The 19,718-nt window shown below is 44.7% G+C and overlaps 1 protein-coding gene across 3 annotated transcripts in view; it reads right to left on the reverse strand.

The window, feature by feature from the left end:
* The window catches only part of Mylk3 (myosin light chain kinase 3), a 48,230-nt gene that overhangs the window by 10,618 nt on the left and 17,894 nt on the right, over window positions 1-19,718 (reverse strand). For all 3 annotated transcript variants that reach the window (XR_004110129.1, XM_031340648.1, XM_031340647.1), the window contains exons 2-10: window positions 18,648-18,741; window positions 16,853-17,258; window positions 12,445-12,845; window positions 11,119-11,224; window positions 10,435-10,528; window positions 9,539-9,648; window positions 7,529-7,670; window positions 5,863-5,933; window positions 1,593-1,721 (exon numbers count right to left, since the gene is read on the reverse strand). Coding sequence is in view for 2 of the 3 variants with exons in the window: in XM_031340648.1 (XP_031196508.1) it covers window positions 1,593-1,721; window positions 5,863-5,933; window positions 7,529-7,670; window positions 9,539-9,648; window positions 10,435-10,528; window positions 11,119-11,224; window positions 12,445-12,845; window positions 16,853-17,258; window positions 18,648-18,741 (1,553 nt within the window). In the remaining variant the exon portion in view is untranslated. The remainder of the gene's footprint in view (window positions 1-1,592; window positions 1,722-5,862; window positions 5,934-7,528; window positions 7,671-9,538; window positions 9,649-10,434; window positions 10,529-11,118; window positions 11,225-12,444; window positions 12,846-16,852; window positions 17,259-18,647; window positions 18,742-19,718) is intronic.

Genomic DNA, 19,718 nt, shown 5'->3' on the forward strand with positions numbered 1-19,718 from the left:
TTTTTTGTAAACTTAAAAAATTCATATAAGCTTCAGGTAGCCCATTGACTTGGTTCTGCCTTTTACAGGTCAAAGGGACTACAGACAAGTACTCACGTCAATCAACAGCCTAAGTTTTCTCACCTCCCTATTTCTGAGGATGGAGTTTCTCTCTGTCTCCTGTCTGTCTCTGTATGTGTGTGTGTGTGTGTGTGTGTGTGTGTGTGTGTCCTTCTCTGTGTCTCTGATCCAAGACTCTCCTGCTCCAACTACCAGGACCACAGGTCCAGAAGTCTCAAATGTACACCGAAGTTAAATAACTTCCCCTAAGCTCTTTTAATTTACCTTCTTTCCTTAGTCTACATCTGTCCCAGCAGATTTCTGTAAAGCCCAACCAACACCATTTGTGTGTGTATGTGTGTGTGTGCATATGTGTTTGAGAAGAACAATTGCAAGAGGAAAACCACAAAGTCCACTTGAGCAATCATCCTATGGCAACCCCACCACCACCACCACCATTAGCAACAGCCGGTCAGGGTCAGGATACAGATAGATAACCTAAGATATCCTGCACAAAGTAGAGAACCTAGCCAACCTGCTTTTCAGGTGGTTTTGCTCCCCACCAACCATGTTTGGTTCCTACAGATTACGCCAGAAATGCAGTTTTAAAAATATTAACTTGCTGACCCATATGGAATTTCCCCAAGTTTGCTGTGACCACAATCAATACCCTGCATCCCTAGACTCATGGTTCTCACTTCTGACCTGTTGCAGTGGTGACAGTGAGAGTCCTTGCTCAAGAGCTCCTAACAAATACCCTATGGGTTTGCATCAGAATTGGCTCCTCGGTGGTCTTTGGGGCCTCTCTACGATTTGGGCATAACAATGTCCAATTTTAGCTCAGATGCAGTTATCATCAACAAAAGGCTGGAATGTTAGATCTCAAAGACCACCCCACCCAAAACAAAACAAACAACAATAACAACAAACAAACAAACAAAAACCAACCTAGATGCCTATTTAACTGATCAGGCAGAAGCTGGCCAGCTCGCTCGGTAGTACTCAGTACCTGAGGCTCATCCCGCTCCCTACAACCAACTCTCTCCTTCCCAAGGGCGGACTCTCCTTCCCCCAGGGTCTCTTTCCTATATAAACTCAGCCATTTTGACTGTGCAATTCTGTGGCTCCCGGTTCCTCTCTTGGTTCCCATACACTCTTGGCTCTCTTGGTTGGTTGGGGCTCCTCTCTTGCTCTGCTTGCCCAATCCCCTTCTCTTTCTTTTCTTTCTCCCTTTTCCTCCCACCCCCACAACCCAGTCCAATCTGGACTCTTTCAGATTTCTCTCCCTCAAATCTACAATGAAACCTTCTCCTCAACCATGTGTAGGAATGGCCTTGTCCTTATTCTCATTTTGTAGCTAGAAGCAAGCTCCATCTATAATGCACTCTTAATGACAGCTTTTCTTCCATCTTACCACCCTGCTCCTCTATCAATGTTCCTGACAACACTTGCCCAAATTGTGTTTTTCTGCTTCTAAAAGTACCAATGTAAGATGGATAGCCCAAGCCCCACCCTGCCCCAGTGGCCCACCCCCACCCCCGCCCCATACTCACAGCATGTAAGTAATAACTCCCACACTCCACATGTCTGTTGGGAACGACACAAACTCATAATTAACAACTTCTGGGGCCAGGAACTCTGGAGTACCGAAGTTCACCTTTAGCTTCTCCCGAGGCTTGTATCTGAGAGAAAGAGAGAATAGTTAAGGACATATGAAGGGAGAGAATGTGGAGCAAATGTAGATCCCAGAAGGAAACACTTCCTCACCCTACCTGTCAGATATGTTGCCTGGGCCCCACACTCACACTACACAAGTGGTTTCCAGGGGACTAACCATACCCTCAGACGTGCCTTCTAGCTTCTCCATGATGGCTTAGAGACAATTCTGCTAGGCTCCACCAACAGCCACCTGCATCCACCTGTAGACACTTGAAACCACCTGCAGCCACCCACACCACACGATCCAGGTGCTACGGCCTATAAAGACTGCTCACTACCCCACCCTCTCTCTTCTCCATCTCCTTCTTCCTCCTCCATTCTCCCTCTCTCTCTTCCCTCTCCCTTCTTCCTTTCCCTTCTCCCTCTTTTTTCCCTCTCTCTCTTCTCCTTCTTTGCTCTCCCTTCTCCCTCTCTCTTATCCCTCTGTCTTCTCCATTTCCCTCTCCCTCCTTCTTTTTCCTTCTCCCTCTCCCTTTCTCCCTCCTCCTCCTTTCCCTTTCTGTTCCCACGTGTTCCTGACCTCTCTTCCTCTCTTTCCGTCCTTCTCTCCTCCTTTCTCTGCCTTTATTCCTTTCCAGGCCCCTCCCGCTCCCTTCCCCCTCAATAAATCTTCTATACTCTAGGCCTGTCGCAGGCGTGATTCCTCAGGGGGACACCATGGCAGGGCCTACCAACGTATTCACCACACACATTATATACCACTGTTTTACAATCCATAACAAGAAAACTGCAGTCCTTCTAGCCATTTGTAATCTGAAAATGAGAGGAGACCAATACATGGAACTTGATGTGAAACCACATAATAAGTACAAACAAATGGGGCTGAAGCTTCTGGAGAGTGGCTGCTTTGTTAGTGTATACACGTGCTAGAGGGCTCATAGTGAGAAAAGGAAGGGGTGGACATTATCAACAATCATGAGGGAAATACAAATTACAACTACAATGTATTTTCATGTGCACCCATATAAACATCTGTATACTAAATGCACACATACATACAACAGAGGAAGAAAAATATAGCATGCATTGACTAAAACATAGAGGATTCAGATCCTCTATGCAGTATAAGTTAGTGAAATGGAGCAGATGCTGCTGAAATCACTGAAGTGAGCAGGCCTTGGTGTCTTAAACTGTGATTCCAATACTCAGGAGGCTGACACAGCAGGCCTGAGATGAGTTTGAGACCAGGATAAGTTACACAAGTTTAGGCAAGCTTGAGTAACAGACTCTGTCTCAACAAAATAAAATCTAAAGAGGTGGCTAATAAAAAATTAAAAAAAAAATAGAATTATGTAATCCAGCAATGTTTTGAGCATGTAGTCAAAAGAATTAAAAGTAGCGCTCCAGGAGAAGCTGTGTGCTTTGTTGTACCTATTTTCACACCTGTGACCTGAGGCATGGGATTCCTTCCACTACAAGTAGAAATACCTTGAAATCAGCTCCACTCCCTGATGGCCATTGGAGTTGAAGAGGGCATCAGATCCCATTACAGACGGTTGTGAGACACCACGTGGTTGCTGAGAATTGAACTCAGGACCTCTGGAAGAGCAGTCAGTGCTCTTAACCACAGAGTCATCTCTCTAACCCCTCACTGATCTCTTGTTTAAGACACACATATGTGCAAAATAATCCCAAGTTTAGAAGACATTATTTAGGAAATGATAGAGCAGGTTTTCTGCATCATTGATTGGGGTTTATATTGCTCACTGAAGGCGGTAGGGTGGCAAACTTCTGTTATAGCAACAGCAGGGAGGCAGTGAAATATATCTTTCACTCCAGCAAAGAGGTAACATTTCAGCCTGTGGAAGAATGACCCCAAAAGACTGCCACTGTAGTTCAGGAAGTAGGGGCAGAAGCCAGAAGCTGACCCGGTGAGGAGTTCAGCTGCTCTGTGAGGAATGGGGGAAGGGTAGGATACTCAGAGCACAACAAAGACAGCTTCTTGTGGGAAACAGCCATCAAGACCACAGAAAATCTGGCCATGGAGGCATACACATATAATCCTAGCACCCAGGAGGCCAAAGAAGGAAGATCAAAGTCTGAGGCCAGTAAAGGGCTACATAATAAGAGCTTATCTGAAAAACAAACAAATGAACAAAGCTAGGCGGCGGCACAAGTTTTAATCCCAGAATGTGGAGATAGAGGAAAGAAGATCAAGACTTAGAATCAAAGTCAGCCTCGCTGCAGAACAAGTGTGAGACCAGGCTGAAACTCGCCCCCACCCTCAGCTTCAGAAAGAGTTGATAAGCAGCTACTATATTCAGAACTATCCAGAAAATGTGTGATTCCCAGAGAATGATCATTCTTAGAGGAAAGAAAATTGGAGGGAAGCTTGGAGGATGGGCACACACCTAGTGAATCAATTTTAGTTAGCATCTTAATTAAGACGGAAGTTTGGTGTTCAGTCTTTCTATGCTCCATAGATTTGCTGTAACCTTTTCCGGGAATCCACACTGTCAGTTGTGCCTGTCATAGGCATGAGACTATCAAGACTGGGAAGTAAAATTATGTGTATTTTAGGCTGTATGAAATGTAAGGGTCTGCCGGGCGGTGGTGGCGCATGCATTTAATCCCAGCACTTGGGAGGCAGAGGCAGGCGGATTTCTGAGTTCGAGACCAGCCTGGTCTACAGAGTGAGTTCCAGGACAGTCAGAGCTATACAGAGAAACCCTGTCTCAGAAAAAAAAAATGTAAGGATCTCTAAGATATCTTGAAAATTATATACAAGAAGGGCTGCAGACATGGCTAGGTGCTTAAGAGCACTGGATGCTCTTTCAGAGGACCTCGATTCTAGCATCCATATGGAAAGTTACACCCATCTGTAACTCTAGTTCCAGGGGATCTGACATCCTCCTCTAACTTCTGTGGGCACTGCACACATGTAGTATATAGACACATCAAATAAAAAAGAATTCTTTATAAAGAAAGTCATAGATAAGAGCCAGTGAGTTAAAGGTGCTTGCTGCCAAACCCAATGATGAGTTTAGCTCCTAGAGCCCATACAGAAGAAGGAGAGAAGCAACTCCTAGAAGCTACCCTCGAATTTCCACACAGCACCTGAGGCATGCATTGTGCCTCCCTCCTCCCACATACATAAATATAGGTTACAAAAGCCTTAAAATGTATACAATAACCACTTAATGTGCTGAAACCTGGGGCCTAACAGAGTTTGTACTTCTCTGATTAGATCCCATTCAGTCCTCATGACTATCTCCATATGAGCAAAAATGTCATTTATCACTGCTGGACTAAATTCTAATGTAGTCTTCAGTGGCTCCAGATCCACTTGCATGGCTCCGCCCTATCCTGTCACATATGTATTTTCATATGTAAGCTAGAGATTTCTCAGAGTGCAAGGATGGAGGTGGGTGTACTGAGTAGCTTAGGCCCTAGCAGAATGGAGAACGATTAGAATTTAGTCTGCCTTGAACCCTGCTCAGCAATTCCCAGAACTATTTTCTTCTGCTTAGACAGGTGGTTTGAAGTACAGTTAATCCCACAATCTTTCAGGACAAATGGAGCTTGTACTACAAACCCACTACATAAATAGCAAGCCAAAGGCCACCAATCTCCATATGAGAACTTTCTTACATCTATCCCCAAACTCAAAAAATGCTAGATCTCAGGCAAGTAACTATATTGAAGTGTAGAGAGAATGTCTTGTAAGAATTACCTGTCAATAAAAAAACCTATACCCAATGAGCTGAAGCAGGAAATAGGAGGTGGGACATCCAGCAGGGACAGGGGATTCTAGGAAACAGTGAGGCACAAGGGGATGCGCCTGGAACTCTGAGAAGGAGATGGATATAAACCAGATGAGTAGCTGAACTCTGAGTAGAATAAGGGAAATTCACCCTGAAATACTGAGGAGATGGACATAGGCAAGGAAAGGAAAACCAGCCGCATAGCTGAACCCAGACTAGAATAAGAGACAAATTAAAAGCAAGTCAGAGAACAATCTGAAGCTTATGGCTTAGGCATTATTAATACTTAGTCATTATTGCTGGGAATTAAGTGGTCAGGAAAAAAAAACCTCAGAATTTACATCAGAAAAGCTAGAGGTACTGTTGAATGAGGAATTTTGTCAGAGTTCAGGACCCTTACCTTCTAGCCAGCCCAAAGTCAATGATCTTAATTTGGTGCCCCGTCTGGCTGACACACAGTATGTTCTCTGGCTGGAAGAGAGAAGGAGGAGGAAGATATTTTACCATTATTACCCTGGCTGAGAGAGCCTTCAGCTTTCTGCCTCTGTTTTCTAGACTACAAGAGAAGTAAATGGCTCAGGATAGTCATATGGGGCTAGATAGATAATAAAAACAAGTGACTGCACTAATAAAATGGTTTGTGCAGGGGGCTGGAAACTTACTTGGCTCAGAGGTTAAGAACACGTGCTGCTCTTGCAGAGCTCAGTTCCCAGAACCCAATGATGGACAGCTCAAAACTACCATGTAACTAACTGCAGCTCTAGTGCATCTGACAGCATCTCTTGGTCTCCATGGACAACCGCACTCATGTGCACATTCTTACACACACACAGACACACACACATGCACACACGCACACAGACACAAAGTCACACGCACACACACAGAATTAAAAACAGCCGGGCGGTGGTGGCACACACCTTTAATCCCAGCACTTGGGAGGCAGAGGCAGGCGGATTTCTGAGTTCAAGGCCAGTCTGGTCTACAGAGTGAGTTCCAGGACAGCCAGGACTATACAGAGAAACCCTGTCTCAAAAACAAAAACAAAAACAAAAAACAAACAAACAAAAAAATCATGTTTTAAAGGCATTGGTATAGACTGTGAGAAAGTGGAACTTTTGTCCTGTGGAAAGGAGGACCCTGCTCAGTACCATCCACTGCTCACCAGGAAAGACACTGGGCCAGCAGTCAGAGCTTCTCAGTGTTCAAGAGAAGCCAAAAACCCAGATTTTTGGTATGAAGATTCCATGTTTTAAAATGCTGACAGTGAAACAAAATGTAGACAAGCACGTCGTATGAGGTGAGAACTGAAGAGCATGCCTCTGAGATGGAGAGCTTTGAGACAGCTGCTTTGCAATAGTGCTTCTCATTACTGGCTGCATAGTGGAATCAGAAGAGCTATTTTTATTTTATTCATTTGTATTTTTGGGGGACGGGGTCCTCAGGTATTCCATATTGGCTTTAAATTTGCTACGGAGTCAAGAGCGGCCTTTAACTCCTGACCCTCCTGCCTCTAGCTCTGATTAGTAAGCTCTACTTGCTCAGCTTACAAATGGATGACATCACATCTGGTTTCATGTGGTGTCAAACTCAAACCTAGGGCCTGGTGCATGCTAGGCAAGCGCTATACCAACTGAGCCACATTCCCAGACCTTCATCAGGGACGTTTTTAAAAATCTCAGTGCTCAGGTCCCCACAGTTTCAGGAATTAGCCCAAAGCAATTGGTCACAGAGCATAGGGCTCTGTGATTGGTTTGGTCACAGAGCATAGGGCTAGCTGGATATGGTACACGTGTCTCAATCCTGGCACTCAGAAGGCTAAAACAAGGAGAAGTTGCAAATTTGAGGCCAGCCTGAACTACATAGTGAAATTCTTATCTCAGAAAAAGGAAGAAGGGGCTGGGGCTGTAAGAGCCATTGCTAAGAGCCCTTGTAAGAGTACTCGCCTAGCGTGCAAAGGCACAATTCCCAGCAGGTATCTTCCATTGTGCAATGATGGCTATGACCCATGGGACTGACACCCAGGATGCTCAGACGATACCTGCCTGGCCTGACATACCACTCACCTTGAGGTCCAGGTGCAGGATATAGTGCTGGTGCAGGTAATGCACACCCTCACAGATCTGCCTCGTGAACAAGACCACATCCAGCTCAGTGAGGTGGTATTTTTCATCCGTGATCCGGTCAAAGAGTTCGCCTCCATCCACACTGCCAGAGAAAAGTTAGAGCCGGGTGTCAGACTGAGGAAGTCCTCAGAGGGGCTGAGAGGAGCCAATCCAGGTGTTCCTGAAGTTGGTCACAACCCACTGGACACCCAGGACTGATTAAAAAGGGCTCTGGTGGGCACTGCTACATTGGGGTTTTGTTGAGGCCTTTGCTCTGTAATTCCATGCAGAAGGTTTTCCTAGAACCTGGAAAATCTGTGAAGGGACTCTGGCCAACATGGCTCTGGCAGCCCTTGCCCTTCTACCCCATTCCCTCTGCCTTGCTAAGACACCATTAGATTACATTCCTAAAGCTAGCCACTAAGGCCAATTCCCTTATTTAGTCACTTCCAAATAAGGGCTGACTTCCAAGGTCCAGCTATCAAAGTACTGAAGTCTAGCAATCAATCTCTGTGTAGGGGTGTACTGCAGCCCGCTTTGGTTCACCTAATTAGATGCCTAAACAAAATATACCACTGCAGGCTAGCCCATTCTAACACAGAAATCCTCTTTTTCTCTTCTTCAAAGTTATACCTGCAAGGTCATTTGCTGCTGGTTTTCTGCCTGAGTCAGAAAGCAGCCACTTTCAACCCCCATACTCCCACCCCCACTTAATAAAGGATCTCTCTGTGAAAACAGGTGTTTGATGTGGGAACCCCACTGTTGGCCTGTATTCTAACAATAGGGTTTCAAAATCAGCTGCTTAGGAGTTCCAAATCTTACCCACATGGACTCTGAATGAAGCCAGGCATGGTGACACACAGTTGTTATCCTAGTGCTTGGGAGGTGGAGAAATGTGGGTCAGGAGTTCAGGACCATTCACGGCTACATTATGATTTCAAACATGGGCTACATGAAACCCTATCTCAAACAAATTAACAAATGAGCTAATTAGCTGGAAAATTAAAAAGAAGCCTGCATAGGAAACTTAGCCGTGTGTGAGACAAGTTTCTGTTTCTCCAAATATTTTGGCCAATCCTAGTGACTGAACCCAGCATCTTATACATGCCAGGGAAGTGCCACTGAGCCCACTGTTTGTCCCACTTTTGATGGTTGTATGCTATAACACTTTTTTTTGCTCTTATTATCCCTGTCAGAAGATAAACAACAACACAAGCATGAAGATTAGTGGCTCCTCCTTGATGGCTTCCAGTGTCAAGAGTCAGTTTCAGGTCTAGAGAAAAGGCTCAATTCCACAGACAGAGTGAAGTGCAGTAAACCAGTGAGCTATATATAGTACACTCATACAACAGAGTGAACTGAGATACACCGAAACACAAAGTGAGCTGAAGTACACCCTGACAGAGAGTGAGCTGTGGTACACCCCAACACAGAGTGAGCTGTAGTACAAGCCCTCACGGAGTGAGCCATGGTATACCCTCACACAGAGTGAGCTGTGGTACACTTAGACAATGAGTGAGCTAGTATACCTCTATACAGAGTGAATTGTAGTACACCCCCACAGAGAGAGAGCTGTAGTAACTTCTACAGACATAGGTGTGGGTCCAATGTAACTAGATACTATATCTATATATTTTCATGAAAGCTAGATATAAAGATTTTCCAATTTCTATCTACATTTTCTAATTGCCAACTGTTAATCCTTCATACAAAATCGCTAAAACTTGTTTAGGACAAACTAGCATAATGCCTGCAGGTCAGATCAGAAATGCTACACACTGGTTTGTGACAAAAGGACTTTGTCCTCCAAGTTCCATGCTCAGGTTCAAAGGAGTAGACCAGGGACGGTGGCATGGCTGTGGGCATGCCTGTGAGGAGCAGAGAGGGAGAGCTTTGCTTACATGAAGGCTCTCAGTCCCAGCCTTGAGCCCACCCTGAAGGAAGCCACTACCCCACTTCCAAGGTACTTACTACTCCATGATCAGGGTAAAGCTGTTCTTGCTCTCAAAAGCATCATAAAGTTGGATCAAGTTTACGTGGCTGAGCTGATTCATGATGTTGACCTCATTCTTCACATCCTCCTTGTGGGGCCAGAGAAAAAAATGAGTTTTCCAAGAAAATAGATCAGGAAGAGAAGCCACTTGCATCTCCCAAGTGTGTACACATGGGTATGTGCACACAAACACATTTACACACTCACACATACAATCATATTTACACACATCCACACACACACAGTCACGCGTACATATACACATCTACTCATACACTTACCTATACTCACATACACAGTCATGCATTTATAAACATAAACACTCACATATACAGAGACACACACACATACATCCACATACTCACTTGCACATACTGTCACACATACATATACACAGTCACACACTTACATATAAACACTGACATGTATGTGTGTGTCACACATTCATACACACACACACACACACACACACACACACACACACACACTTTATGCTTCTTTCAGCCTCTGCTCTCATACCAGGTCACTGTGACTCTATCACCCAGGTGTGCTCTTATAACAGAAAGGATCTTGCTTCCACCTACCCACTCAGCTCACAAACAGGAGGGCCACAAAGGGAAAGCCCTTGTTGCCCAAGGTCCTGCAAGCGTGTTGGCAGAGCCACACCAGGGCGTTCGCACAAATGAGGTCTGGACTAAGGGATGTGGGTGACTTAGTGCATGGTGCATGAATCAAGGTGAAGAGGGAGAGAAGACATCAAGCATTTGCTTGGTAGGGAGGGGGCTGGGTACTAGGGGATGGAACAGGATACACCGTGAGGGAAATGAGAGTCTGGGCCTTGGCTAGAAGGATCTGGCCTGGTCAGATGCCTCACCCGGTCCTTTATGCTCTTCACTTTGATGATCTTGGCTGCCAGGGCAAGGCCTGTAGACCTCTCTGTACACCTGTGCACCTGGCCAAACCGGCCCCTATGGAGACACAGGGACACAGTGAGCTGAGACAATGAAAAGCTCACCAAACTCTGAGAGTCTCCGTTGCTCTCCTCTGTACACACACCATGGGGGCTGTCCTACACTAAGGGCTGTTATCTTAGTGATCACTCACCCCTGGGCAACCCAAAGTCTACAAAAATCACTTCTTCACCACCCACATCATGTCTAGGCAGTAAAGGAGTTGGAAAACAGAAAGCTGGTGATGATGTATTAGAACAAGGGAGAGATGCGTTCCAGTCCCAGAAAGCAACAGAACTCGGCAGCTCCAGCCATAAGGCTTTGGCTTTGGCTTTAGAGTCAAGAGTAGAAGCGGTTACCAGAACAATTGATGCTGATTAGCTGGAGCTAAATTAGTGGTGATTAAGAAGAAAACAGAAAGCATGGGCTATTCTGGATATGGGACTCTCTTCCTTATCCACTCCACATCATGCCATTCTATTTACCACACCCATGCCTGGCTACTATTCCTACATCCTATGTCCTACATCTATCTCTGTTCCCTCTCTATGCAGGTCAGCCTCAGCGGTACAGTCTCTTCCCCTCACCCAGACTGATGCCGCACTTACCCTCCTAAGACTTCATGTTGGGACACCGTGTAGCCTGCTGAGATCAGGGTATCTTTGATGCTCACTACTCGGTGTTCAAAAGGGGCTGGGGGTGCTGCACTATCATCTGTAGCGAGACAACAAAAACATCCATGAGTTTCCTCCAGGTAGCTTCCCATCCGAAATGTCAATTGAGTTACCAGGGGGTAAGCCCACTGTCCTTCTTACTGCCCCAGCATGTCAAAGCTCTGTCTCTAGAATCATGACAATGGAGCCACACATTTGGCCTGCCAAGCTCAATGGGTCAGTGAGCTTTCACTAGGAGAAGAAGGAGGAGGAGGAGAAGGAGGATGAGGATGAGGAGGAGGAGGAGGAGGAGGGGGAAGAGGAGGAGGCTGTATTGAAAGGCAAAGAGGCTCTGAGAAATAGAGGAGTGTGGGGGGAGGAGGCCAGAAAACAAATAGCATCCTCACCTCTCAGCCTTGGCCCCAGTATAGCTAATCTCAATTAGATCTCCAAGGGCAGGAGAGCCCGTGGTGGAGCCCATGGTGGGCATCTCTCAGGGCATGAGATGGTGACAAGGGTTAATGGATCGAGAGGGGAAAGCAAAGGGCAGCTAGCACTTGGAGAGACAGGGAGGAAAGGCATTTAGGATTGGGTTTTTCTCTTTAATTTTATTACTCTGTGTGTGTGTGTGTGTGTGTGTGTGTGTGTGTGTGTGTATACATGCTATGGCACACATGTACTTGTGGAAGTCAGAGGATAATTTTCAGCACTTGATCCAACTTCCACCATATGGATTCCATGAACTGATCTTGGGGCATCAGTCTCAGCAGCCTCGGGCCTTTATCTGCTGAACTGGCCTTTGGTTTTCATTTTAACTGGGCTATATGAATGCTTAGAAATGTTACATGGAATCATTTTTAAAAAGGAAACATATAGCAATCACAAACCACAGTCAGTTTTACATTGTATAGGGATCAAAACTGGGGCTTCAGCTCTGTGTATACTAGGCAAACTTCCTACCAACTGAGCTACATCCCTAGTCCTCCTGTTTTCTGCATTCTTACCTGCCTTAATTTCAAAGGATGCTAATGGTGGAACACTCAGGCAGGGAAAGTTGCTTTGAGAAATCTACCCAGTTCAGCCACAAAGACTCCTACTTCCCAACCACCAAAGTCAAAGTCGACTTAAGGCCCAAGTTCAGTCCTTTACATGTCTGCACCTTGGACCCTAGCACCAGGCCTTAGACTTTCTTAGAACCACATCACCTATGGAAGGTATCTTAAGCCTCCAGACACTCACCTTAGGGCTGTGCTTGTGAGCCGGGATGACAGACTCACTTACCTAAAACCACAATGGCAGCCTCTGCAGCACAAGACACCCTTCTTCCAGCTTCAGTTCTCTGTGGGCCCTGGGCCACATGCTCCTTCCCAGGCTCGGGGCTCACTGCTCCTGGGTCTCTGCCTTGCTGCAGGTCTGTGGTCCCAACAGTCTCATCTCTCCAGTCCCTTGTGGCCAAGCTTGGTCCTCTGATAGGCTCAGCCCCAGGCCCTGTCTCCTCTGCACTCATGCCACCATTGTTGCTGACCCTCTTTGGCAGAGATGGAAATGGTCTGGCTCCTTTAGGGATCTGGTCTTCTAACACAGTTCCAGGGCCTGGAGCTTCTGCAGAGCCAATGGGACTACCACTTTGGGTCTCAAGCAACTCCCCGGGAGTAGCCAACTCTTGCGTATGGATAGGGATCCTAGGCAGAGAGAAATATGGTCCTGAGATTCAAAACAAGGATTTCAGCTGATGAAACTCAGCAGTAGAACATTGCTTAGTGCTGTAATTAGCTTCAGCTGTCAACTTGACATAAGATTAGAGCCACCTGGAAATAGAAAACTCCCAACTGAGCTGGGCAGTGGTGGTGCAGGCCTTTAATCCCAGCAATTGGGAGGCAGAGGCAGGCGGATTTCTGAGATCGAGGCCAGCCTGGTCTACAGAGTGAGTTCCAGGAAAGCCAAGGCTACACAGAGAAACCCTGTCTCGAAAAAAACAAAAAAAGAAAACTCCCAACTGAAAAATTGTCCAAAATAGACAGGTCTGTGGCCATATCTATGGAACAGTTTCTTAATTGCTAATTGATATAGGAGAGTCTAACCTACTAGAGGCATCACTCTCCCTAGACAGATGGCCCTGGGCTATATAAGAAAGGTAGCAGAGATGTGGAGACCCACAGCCAAACATTAAGTGGAGCTTAGGGACTCCTGCAGAAGAAGGGAAGGAAGGATTATAGGAGACAGAGGGGTCAATAATACCACAAGAATATGGCCCACAGAATCAACTAACCAGGGCTCACAGACACTGAACTGACAATCAGGGAGCCTGCATGGGTCTGACCTGGTCCTTTGTATGTATGGTATGCATGGTTGTTGCCTTAGTTAGGGTTTTATTACGGTAAAGACACACCATGACCAAAGCAACTCTTATAAAAGGAAACACTTAATTGGGGCTGGCTTACAGTTTCAGAGATTCAGTCCATTATCATCATGGCAGGAAGCATGGCAGAATCTAAGTATTTGTTTTATTTATCTTAAAGTATTTATCTTTATCTATCTTAACAAATTCTTTCATCAGGTGGCTTAAAACAAAACAAAATTATTAGGAAAACTGGATTACCATGATCCTGAACTACATAGTTCTGACAAGGGAATGATTGAACATGGGAATTTGCATATGCTAAGTGTCATAAGGTTTGCTTTCTGTGCTGTGATAAAATACCATGACCAAAAGCTTACAGTTACAGTCTATCATAAGGGGAAGCCAAGGCAGGAACTCAAGGCAGAAACCTGGAAGCAGGAAGAGAAGCAATGACCATAGCACATTAAAAATTATCAGTGAGGGGGAATAATGTAGCTATATTTTAATTAAATAAAAATAAGGAAATTAGGCCTACTGTTGTGCAAGTGATATAAAAGCATGAATTGGAAGTTAAGTAAAAGTTGACAGCATTTTAGTTCTGCACTTATCCCCTAAGGAAAATTAACTCCCAGGTTTGATGCTAAAGAGCCTCTGAAAATGTTGGCATTGGAGAAGTGGCTGCCACTCGTGAAGATTGGAGTTTGAATCCCAGCACCCCTCTAACAATCTGGGCATCTCATAATCCTCTAACCCCAGCTGTGACAGAGCAAGGACAGGGGATCACCATGGCTTCCAGTCTAGAAAAGTTAAAACAGAAAATAAACTGCAACCACCACCACCACCAACAACAAAACATGAGCTCCAGATACAGGCACACAAAAGAATAGTCAGAGAGCAAGAGAGGAAGACACCTGATGCCACCTTCTGACACCATGCACATGGGCACATATACCTGCAAACACAAGTACACATACACCCATAGACATATACACACATAAATAAATAGATAAACAAATAAACCTTCAAAAAATGTATACAAAAAGGAACACAAATGTGGCGGTTTTTAAAGAGACATTAGATTTATAAAGAGACATTAAAAATGATTAAGAGGGTCCAGAGTGAAGCTTTAATGGTAGAAGAAGGCTCCATCCCCAGCTACACACACACACACACACACACACACACACACACACACACACACATATACACACACACATATATACTCATATACACACATACATACATATACATATATACATTCAAACACACATATACACACATACATGTACACACATGCACACATACATGTGCACACATATACATACATGCATATAACATACACTCATACATATACACACATACACATACAAGCATATACACAAATACATATATACATTCACATATACATACAAACACATATATATACACATTCACATATACACACATACAGATAAATATACACACACATATACACATATACCCGTATACACACACACATAGACACATACATCTATATACACACATTCACATATACATACACATACATGGGCAGTAAACTCTATGTTATATGCCCTTTATCATAATAAAATGGAAAAGAAAAATACAGGGCCTTTCTCCAGCAGCTGAAAGCCCTGTGTGGCTCTGAGGTTTAGGCCTATGAGAATGGAGGTTGACCACAAGTGGTGCAGCTGCCGCCTGATTAAGTTCAACACTGGGCAAGAGTGCTTGGGATTAGATCTTCATCACTGATGGCAATGTGATGAAGGTTGGTATCCAAGCTAAGCCACCCTGAGCCTATCTCAGACCAAGAGATCCAGAAGACTTGACAAGACAATGGAGGATTGATTATCCAGGTGGTCAGTAGAAAAAGCCATTGGACATCGCAGCCCTCTCTGGTCTTCTCTTCCAGTGGAGTAGGAAGTAACACCTGTGTCATGCAGCTCTATGTCGTGTTTGGTGTCTGAAGCCTCCTTACCTACAGCACAGAATGCCTACCACAGCTGTGCGTTGCCAACTATCTGCAAACTTCATGCTGCCAAGTTCAGATGTGGTCTCAGAATACCTATACAAGCAGCCTCTTCTCATCAGAACCAGCACTTAATTTTCAATTTGCTATTCTCAAAAAAAAAAAAAAATCAAAACCAATAAAAAAACACATTCTAGGGGAGGAAGGACAGGTGGTAAGTCCCCGCAGGGCGGGTCTTGTATGTCTGAAATTCAGCTCAGGGCTGCTATTGGGATGGACAGCCCTTCTAACTGAGGGGCTTTTGGGGGCCTCCAAGAAGTTACAGAAAGTTCACTCTGACCACAGTTTCTACATTCAGAGCACATGGATTCTGTAAGCTGATATCAGATCCCAGCTTTGCGTATGCTGATACTCTGAGCCTGAATTTCGCCATCAGAAAAACAACATGCAACTTTCACATGCCAGGAATGCAGGGAGGATAAAGTGAGGTCTTGCCTGCAGAGGGCTGCACCAGTGCTGGAGTGCTGCAATGTGCTCTGTGAATCCCACTGGCTGAAGTAACTATCTAAAAGTTAGTCATTTGCAACCTTAATCTCATTCAAGTGAAAAACAAGAACTCCCCAGAGGTACCTAAGGACCAATGGTACCAATGGCACCAGACCAAAGGGGTCAGAGTCTCTGGCCTGGATCTTTCTCTCTTTCTTCCTTCCTTCCTTCCTTCCTTCCCTTCTTTCTTTCTTTCTTTCTTTCTTTCTTTCTTTCTTTCTTTCTTTCTTTCTTTCTTTCCTTTTCTTTCTTTCTTTCCTCCTTTTCCTTTCTTTCTTCCTTTTCCTTTCTTTCTTAAAGATTTATTTATTTATTTTATGTGTATAAGTAGACTGTAGCTGTACAGATGGCCGTGAGCCATCATGTGACTGCTGGGAATTGAACTCAGGACCTCTGCTTGCTCCAACCCCACTAGCTCCAGTCCAAAGGTTTATTTATATGTAAATAAAAATGTTACATATGTTATATGTAAGTACACTGTAGCTGTCTTCAGACACACCAGAAGAAGGTATCAGATCTCATTATGGATGGTCATGAACCACCACCATGTGGCTGCTAGGATTTGAACTCAGGACCTTTGGAAGAGCAGTCAGTGCTCTTAACCACTGAGCCATCTCTCCAGCCCTGGATGTTTCTTTTTAATCCTCACTCCCTATTCCTAGGTAATTCTCATAACCAGGAGGTGGACACTAGTGCCCCAGAATCCCAAACATAAGATCTTCCCCCTGTGAATCCAGCACAGCTCTCTATACACAGTGGTCACCAAACACATACAGCTAGCCCATTGGCCATGCTGCTAATTATACCCACAGCCCAACACAGAACAACATCCTTACCTGGGAAGTGCTCCAACACTGTGAATGTCACTGTCTGGAGTTAGTGGGTCTAGGGGCTGAGGGCGAGGCCCTGAACTCAGTCTCATGGCCTCTTCTGGAAGCCAACAGTCAGGCTTGCTGGAGGAGGTTCCTTGACCGGCACTTTGTGACATCTTGAGGCTAGTGAGGACCTCGCTGATTCTGTTGATTGCTACAGACAACTCCAGGGTGGTTCCAGTGTTCTCACTGGCTATTTCAGGAAGCCTGGATTCTGCCTCTGTGGATGGGGGTACTTGGCCTGGGCCAAGAACTTCAACTCCCTGCCTTAGTGAGGCTCCTGCCTGGGTGAGGTCAGCCCCCTTCAGTGATGTATTGATGAGAGGCGGCCCCTCCACTGTTCCCACAGGTATGTCTTCCTTCTGGCCCTCTGCAAAATAACAGGCAGGGTGAAACACACTCTTTCGGAGACACCAAGAAAAGGCGAGCATATGTGTAAATCATCCCATGTACCACAACTATAAAACCCCCAAGCTGGACATAACCCACGCTGCTAACAGGAACGTGTCCAAACAATGGAACATCCACCCAGTGGAGTGTTATACAACCATTTTTAAGATGAGGGAACAGAAGTTTGAGAGATGGCTCAGATGTTAAGAGCACTGGCTGCTCTTCCAGAGAATCCAGATTCAAGCCCCAGCACTCACACAGCTGTATATAACCCCAGTCCCAGAAAATCTGAAGCCCTCTCTGGCCTCCACAGACAACAGGCACATGGACACATGCAGCCGAAACACCAATACACACTGAGAAAAGAGGGAAGGGTGTTTGTGAGTGTGTACGTGTGTGTAAACAAATAACTACTTATAATCTGCTTATGTAGACTGGACCACACAGGAGACACAAGGACTTTTCAAACGATCAGAAGTAAAGGCTTCAAGGAAGAAGAGCAGAAGCCAGACTTCTCTCAGCAGACCTTATTTTTGTCAATTTGACTTTAGAACCCTAAAACTATTATTTGAAAAAAGAATTTTGTTTTCTTGAAACAGTGTCTCAATGTGTAGCCCTGAGGGGCCTGAAACGCACAGAGATCTGCCTACTTCTGCCTTCTGTGTGCCAGGATTAAAGGTATGCACCAGCATGCCAGGCACGAAAGTTTAAAAAAAAGAATTAACTTTATAAAAAAATCAATCAAGCTAAACTCTTGTTTTGTTTTGTTTTTTTGTTTTTTTGTTTTTTTGTTTTTTTTTTTTGAGAAGGGATCTCTATGTAACCCTGTCTGTCCTGGAACTCATTCTGTAGACCATGCTAACCTTTAACTCAGAGATCTGTCTGTCTGCCTCTGCCTACCAAGTACTGGGATCAAAGACCCACTGACCAGCCAAACTCTTAATTCCATCACTCTGGGGATGGAGGCAAGAAAACCAGAAGATCAGCTGGCGAGATGGCTCAGAGGGTAAGAACACTGACTGCTTTTCTGAAGGTCCTGAGTTCAAATCTCAGCAACCACATGATGGCTCACAACCATCCATAATGAGATCTGACGCCCTCTTCTGGTGCGTCCGAAGTCAGCTACAGTGTACTTATGTATAACAATAAATAAATCTTTAAAAAAAAGAAAAAGAAAAAGAAAACCAGAAGATCAAGTGGAGCTTGAACTCAGCTACACAGTGGAGTTCAAAATTAGTGTGGACTACATGAGACCCTGTCTCAAAAAGCCAAGCAAAATTAAGACAATCATACCACAGGTGGTTTAATTAGTACTTTTATTCTGAATCATTATGTGTGCAGTTAGAAATAAGCAGGTGTAGTCACTAACCTTCCCAAAGTGTCCCAGAGAGGTCAGCTTGCACACTTCCTGTATTCAGTACATGGTTTGGCTTCACTCCGGTAACATCTGCTTGCTCCTTGTTCTAAAAAAACAAAAAACAAAAAATAACCACCAAACATAAAAACACTGTCATTCAGACTTCAAACATCTGTGGACCGCCCACAGCATGCTTAAAAATAGTTGGATTATTTCATATGACCCACAGCAGTGTTAGGGGACATATAGTATACCACTCTAGAGAGAAAGACACTGAGGTAGGAAGAGCTTAGTTTCAAACCCAGAATTCATGACCTTTCCAGTACATCGCTAAGTGGCTAGGGAGCTGGGGTCTCCTGAGCTGGGGTACAAAGGTCGTAGGACAAGAATGGAAAAAAAAAACAAAAACTCAATCCTAAGTCATCAACGCAGATCAACTATTCTAGCTGCTATAGTTCTGATTGAGACTGGATTCCAAAGTCAAATCCATAATCCATGCTTGAGGGATGGCCCACCACAGTTAATGCCTAACTTCAGCTTATGAGGAATGGCCACCACAGTCAATGGCTAACTTCAGCTTATGAGGAATGACCACCACAGTCAATGGCTAACTTCAGCTTAGGAGGGATGGCCCACCACAGTCAATGGCTAACTTCAGCTTAGGAGGGATGGCCACCACAGTCAATGGCTAACTTCAGCTTAGGAGGGATGGCCCACCACAGTCAATGGCTAACTTCAGCTTAGGAGCTAAGGAACTGCCTCCAGCTGAGTTTTGTCATTTGGGCCTAGAGTTGCCAAATCTTCTTTGTTTTCCAAAAGAAACTGGTATTAGTCTTCTTGCTTTAATCAGATTTATTAGGGCATAAAATTAAATAAAATTAATTTATTAAAGTATCATTTGTATATAACAAATTATACATATAAGCTTTTTGTGAGACAGAGTCTCACTTAGTATCCGTGACTGGTCCAGAGCTCTCTATAAAGACCAGACTCACAGAAATCCACCTGCTTCTGCCTCCTGAGTACTAAGATTAAAGGTATGCAACCCCACAGCCAGGGCAATCCAGAAAAACCCTGTTTTGA

Source organism: Mastomys coucha, unplaced genomic scaffold (assembly GCF_008632895.1).
Source record: "Mastomys coucha isolate ucsf_1 unplaced genomic scaffold, UCSF_Mcou_1 pScaffold22, whole genome shotgun sequence".
Taxonomy (NCBI): domain Eukaryota; kingdom Metazoa; phylum Chordata; class Mammalia; order Rodentia; family Muridae; genus Mastomys; species Mastomys coucha.